Source organism: Chinchilla lanigera, unplaced genomic scaffold (genome assembly GCF_000276665.1).
Source record: "Chinchilla lanigera isolate Chin_1 unplaced genomic scaffold, ChiLan1.0 scaffold00061, whole genome shotgun sequence".
Taxonomy (NCBI): Eukaryota; Metazoa; Chordata; class Mammalia; order Rodentia; family Chinchillidae; genus Chinchilla; species Chinchilla lanigera.
Genome location: NW_004955462.1, coordinates 9,953,393 through 9,959,536, shown reverse-complemented (window position 1 = coordinate 9,959,536; position 6,144 = coordinate 9,953,393). Strand labels below are relative to the sequence as shown.

Here is a 6,144-nt window from a genome sequence, read left to right as displayed (position 1 = left end):
AAAAAAAAAAAAAAAAAACAAAAAAAAACACTCTTGATTACATTCATTGAATGATTTAACTCAGGTGATCAACGGTATTATTTGTTTCCTATTCGGCCTTGCATTGGTCTCTGTAGACAGTATGTACTGCCCATTCTACAGGCTATGGGCTCAGTCACATGATTTGCTTTGCCCTATGCAATGTGAGCAGATGTGCCATAAAACATGCTCAAGAAGAAGCTTCACAGGCATTTATGTGGTTTGGCTCTGCACCCTTCCCCTGAGCTCCACTTTTCCCATCTCCCAAACATTTGCCCTTCCCCATGAGAACAACATGCCCAGATAGTGGCTGCTCCTTCAAGTGACTGCAGCTCTCAAGGAACATGAACTTGAACAAAGTATATGGTGGTGCGAGCTACTGAGATTTGGGGGTTGCTTGATATTGCAACAAAATGCTGATTAATATACCTAGGTCAGGTTCATAATAAATAATGAGGGTCTACAATGTGCCAAACATTGTGCTAGGAGTTTTATATAATTTCATTTTGATTATCACAATAACACAATAAAGCAGATGAGCTTTCCATTGTAAAGCAAAAGAAAATAAGGTAAAACATTAAGGTAGCGTTCAAATCCAAGTCAGGTTGAGCCTAATCCCCACCTCACTACCTTGGCATCTGCTTCCTCAGGGGCCAAGGGCATGGAAGGAGTGATGGCACAAGGTCCCTGCTGCATGTCAGGGTCCTGTTCCCAATGTACAGCCCTGCTTCCTGCAGTGCTCCAGACGCTGAAGGGGAAGCAGCATGTTCTTCTGAATTCTTCCCTGTTTCTTGGCCCATAAAGAACTCTACTCATCCAAAATGCCTTCTTTCATTTTCAGAGCGCCAAAAACTATCTCAACAGCCGAGATTTTAAGCAGGCATATGCTACAGCTACATCCTGTGTGGCTCCTGGTACACTGTACCAACCCCTAGTCCCAGACAGCCAGCAGGATTAGCTCTGTCACTGGGCACAGCCTCTGTCTTCCTTTGCCTTGCTAGGGTACCCCTCACTCACCTCTTCCCCCTAAAGCCCAGGATTTAACTAGGGAAAACTAAAGCCATTCTTGCTCACTTTTCCTTGACATCTATGAATTCTAAGCCTCAGTACCAAAGGCCCCATAACAGACACCATTGTATTCATTTAAATCAAGAGTTCTGGTTTGATTCACCATCACCAGAAAAGACCATCTTCGACTCAGTACTTATATCATCCAAGTCATAGTAAATCAGGGACCCTATATCTTATGTTCTTAATCAATAAGATACCATGGATTTGGACAAATCACTTATTTTTCCTGAGACCCTTACACTTCTTAAGTGTAGGTAGGCAATACCAGCCCTATTTATTCATAAAATGGGATGATACATATAAAAGCCATCTAACACGTAGTGTACTGAAACATGTAAATAAGCAAAATTGACCACCATGTCACACCTTTCTTTATATTTCTGATTGGAGAAAAGAACTAAATAGTTGGAAGGAGTGAAGAGATTTGTGAGTCCTAGATCCAAAATTTGAGACTGGAAGGGACATTTTAGGCCCATGTTGGCTGGAGGAAGATTCGTCTCATCTGGTCCAAAGTGTTTGTCTCACTTTACCAGTACCTAGTATGACCACGTGTAATTGTTCAGAATGGACACTATCCTTTCCACCAAGAATGGGGTTCTACTCATTTGTTCTGAAAATTCTAACAACAGATCTTTCCAATCATCCCTCAGGATGAAAAGGCTAAAGAAAACTGACAGCTCCCTGATCGCTCTTTACTGAATGAATTGTAAAAGGAAGAGTTGAGCCTGTCACTCTTGAACCTCAATTTCCAACTCACCAAAGCTAAATGGAGAAAAGTTCAGAATCTTAGAGCTGATAGATATGTTAGAAATCACTACATTCAGTAGATTATAAGACCAAGATACAAACATGCCAATGGTTAAATAATTAATTATGGATGACCTGGGACTGGAATCTAGTCCTCAACTCCCACGTCTGGGATCATTCCACTAACCAAGCGCTTGTACTAATACTATTAACATTAGACCAAGCACTAAGTACTTGCACTAAGACTAGTCATATGGTGCCCTTACTAGGATTACTAGCACTAATACTCAGGTCAGTATAAACTAGCCACCCATCAGAACCACATGTCTAAATTTAAGTGTGTGTGAAGATTTTTTAAAATTTAAGTTTATTGGTACAATTTAGTTATACATAATGACCACATTCATTATAGGGGATTTGTAGTGATGAAGATATTGAACAACTTCCTCTTCTAATCCAGAGAGGAACATCCAGGCTGAGGGCTGATGGGCATGGGGTTGGCTGAAATGAAAGCCCTGAAAGATGTTTTGGTATGAACAAGGTGGCTTTTGTAGAGGAAATGAGAACAGAGGAGGGAGAGAAATGGGAAGGTACACAGGATGGAAAGGAGATAATGGATGTCCAGGTATCAGCTGTCTCTAAAAGTTACTTTTCCTTGTCCAGGATGAATAACACTCCAACTCTCTGTACCTGAGCCTATTCTCATGCAGTCACCATACAGCTACCTGAACACAAACTAGTCCAGGTAACCGCCACTTCCCCATACCTACCCTTCCCTTGCAGGCTGTTAGAGGCCCCTTCAAAGCACCCAACAATACTTAGTGTAGAGCTCTGTTACTGCTTTTGCTCCATAACTACGTGCCCACAATTCTGTAACTGGTATCTCCACCACCGGACTGGCTCTTGAAAGCCAGTGGCTGTGTCTTACATATCTTATCAACTCTACCACAATGGCCAGGACGTGGTAGTAACCCACTCACTGACAATGCATGAAAAAAAGTCTTGAGCCACCACCTCTTTTGAGAATGAGTTTCAGAGCTGGTTTGGGTTGGACACGCCTCCTCTAAGCTCTGTAGCACTGATGTGGTGGCCATCATGGGACCACCAGGAACCAAGACAAAATTACCTGAGTACATGCTTGAGTCACTAACTAGGTTGATCATTCTTTGCAGGCAAGAACTATTAGGTCTTCAGTGCTTGATGCTTAGAAATCACAGGGTCATAATACATGCTTCCAGAGTGGATAGACAAATAAGGTAATAAAACCAAAAGAACACCAAAAGAAATGCTGATCAAGCAAGCAATTTTTAATCACAGAGATTCCCAAAGACTGTCCTTGAAAACACGTCAGAGTGGGTTCCCAGAGCATTGACAGAGCTCCAGCATTTCCTACAGCCTCTGCCACCAGGAAAAGATGAAACACCACTCATATTCAGGAACAAAGACACAGTGACCCCTCCTTCAAGTCTTATGGCTATGTGGCACCTGTTGCTAAAATAGCAGCTGATAAGCATTTTGTTCTGTTCAAAACAACAACAACAAAACCAATCTATTGCAGGAAGCAGCATCACAATAACAATAAGAAATCATGAGGCTAAATATATACCAGGAAGAGAAATACAGAATTTTAGCAATGAAAGACAAGGAAGGAGCTGCTAGAGCCTGAGGAAAAAAGCTGAAGTGTTGATTAGAAATTGCTTAGCCTGCGTTGAAAGAGAAGCAAAGGGAGGGGGAATGAGAGGGAGAGTTAACTGAGAGGGAGGGAGAGAGAAAGGGAGGAAAGGGAGGGAGAGAATGAATGTGGCTTTTTTTTGGCTCTGTCTCATTTTTAATCTGTCTTTTCCTTTCTCCCTCCCATTCTCTCACCCCCTCAAAAGAATTCATTGATTGGGCCAGATTAAAATTTCTTACCTTGCCTTGCATGGTTTCTCCGTGAAGAATGAATCTAAATCCATCTCACCCTTGACTGCTGTTCTCTCCTCTCACCCCCTCCCCAGCCGCCATTGTTAGCTCCTCTACTTTGCCCAGGCTGAGAGGCAGCCTGTCCATGGGCACCTCTGACAGCAGTGATGGGATGCAAGGATCAAGGGTGGGTGATCAAGAGCATGGCAAAAGTCAGCCTCACTGCAGGCCAAAGAAGCCCCAGCCGTCTGACAGCTGAGATGGCCTTGATAACTAACCTGTTGCCTGCTTCTAGGTGCAGATGGCAGAAGGCACACAGAAAAATCACCTCCTCAAAACAAAACTAAAGGAAACAAGATACCCTCCAAACAAAAAGCCAGAGAGGCATATTGGGAGGGTGCAAGTAGGACTCTCCCTGAGTTCCAGAGAACTGGGACCTACCCCCAATCACCAGTGTGCTGCATGCATTGCTCCTCTGGGCGTCCATTCCTATAAACTGAGAGCTGGATTTCTGTGGCCACTCCAGAGATAGGATTCCATTTCATAGATGCTGTCAGCCCTCTAGAGAGGGCCATATGTTCTCCTTCCCCCTCTCCCTGCAAATCCCCAGAGTGTTTCTCTTGAGCAGACTCAGGGGGGTCTAGAAAGCACCTCTGACTCAGACCTCTCCCCAGATGTCTGGCTGACTTCAGGGAGGCAGTGATACGAGGCCCCAGGCCTAGTTCCCCTAGAGATGAAAACTGAGGAGTAGAAGGAAATTAAGGAATCAGAATCAGTGAGGGTGGCAGTAGAAGGCACCAGAGGAGGCCAAGGGAGGGGGGAGGCATGGATCAGCCAAACCCTGAAATTAAAGATGATTCATATTTGAATACCGTGGGAGGGATGAACTCAAAGCAGCCAAGATAAAAGGCTAATTCTGCTGAGGGTGCCCTCCACAGTCAACCCAGCGAGGGCAGGAGCATGGCAGAGGCCTTTCATTTGAAATAGAAAAAAAAAATAGGCAATCAATAATCTCCTTCTGAAGCTCAGGGAAACAGGGTATTTGCCTTTCTTTCTTCTTAAGTATATTTTACCCTCTTTCAGTGACTTGCCTGGGACATCTTACTCTGGCTCCCCTTTTCCGAGTGGCTTGATTTTTTTCCCAGATCTTCTGGTGAGTGCTACTTTCCCTCCTGCCAGTCACTGCCCCAGCCTATCTTCGCGACCTTTCTGACACCCTATTCTGTTTCCTCCATCACTCTGTTCCCACCTGGTGTTGAATGGCCGTCTAAGCTCCCAAACCTCCCTCATCCCACGCTGCCCTTTAGCAAGGGTTCTTTCTGAGTTTCTCAGGCTTGGCTATCCTGGATACTTGTCCCCTAACAGCACAGAATGGCCACATAGGGTGACATGTTGGGAACAAGGACCCCTTTATTAGTATATGTCTGAGACACATAATAAACACATTCACCTTGGGTAACTGGTACATATACATATCGCATCTTAAGTTCTTTTTACTTCCTCTTCCGCTCTCCCCTTTCCCTCCCGCCTTTTTGAACCCCAGGAGGACAGAAAGAAAGTTCAGCAAAAGGGAGAGGAGGACAGGAAGAGCCCAGCCAGATCGGTGCTGGGAGAAGCTCAATGCCTCTGGACCTTTGGGCAAAATATCTTTATTGGGGGGAGGGGACTGCATCTGTTAGAAAGGATCTGCTTTTACCATGGGATCACTCTCCAAAGGACACCAGCGAGACTGAGCCAGGCCCTAAACTCCGACCAGTCAAACCTTGTGTCCCCACCTCCTCCCCATTCTCCTCTCGCCTGCACCCGCAGGAAGCCACAAAGCATGCCCCTGGGTCTCTCTTCTCTAGGAAAGGAACTGGGGAGATGCTCCCTTACCCGCCTCCCCAGAAAACCAGTGCTCTTAACGCATCAGCCCCGCTGAGCCAGGCTCTGCCCAGGACTCAGCATCACAAACTCAAGGTAAGACTGAGGAAGAACGGTTGTATGGAGGGGAAAATGCACATTTCCAGAACAACCACACAGAGCCAGTGAACCAAACACCTGCATCTCCATCCGGCTCAATTGTAATCGGGCTTCTCCCAAGCCTCCATCATCTACACAATACACACACACACACACACACACACACACACACACACACACACACAAGTAGCTTTAAAACAGGGTTAATAAGGAGGCAGTCGAGGGTGGGGTGAAGACAGCCACCACTACGGGAATCTATATATAAAGTTCTTCGTCCCTGCAGGAGACGACTCTTACCTGTTAGCCAGAAGAGAGCACGCCACCCCAACACGACCCTGTCCATTTTCCCCAACTTCCCATACAGGCCGGGCGTGAGCAAAGTGGGCAGCGGCTGCAGGCGGCGGGCGAGCGGGTCCCGGGCAGGCTGGGCGCGCACTCGGGGCC

At 45.8% G+C, this 6,144-nt stretch overlaps 1 protein-coding gene across 1 annotated transcript in view; it reads right to left on the bottom strand.

The window, feature by feature from the left end:
- Ildr2 (immunoglobulin-like domain containing receptor 2) overlaps positions 1 to 6,144 on the bottom strand; it is a gene marked incomplete at its 5' end in the record, with an annotated part of 62,947 nt that extends 56,803 nt beyond the window's left edge. The window contains 1 exon segment of the mRNA XM_013521459.1: positions 5,998 to 6,144. Coding sequence (XP_013376913.1) covers positions 5,998 to 6,043 — 46 coding nt within the window.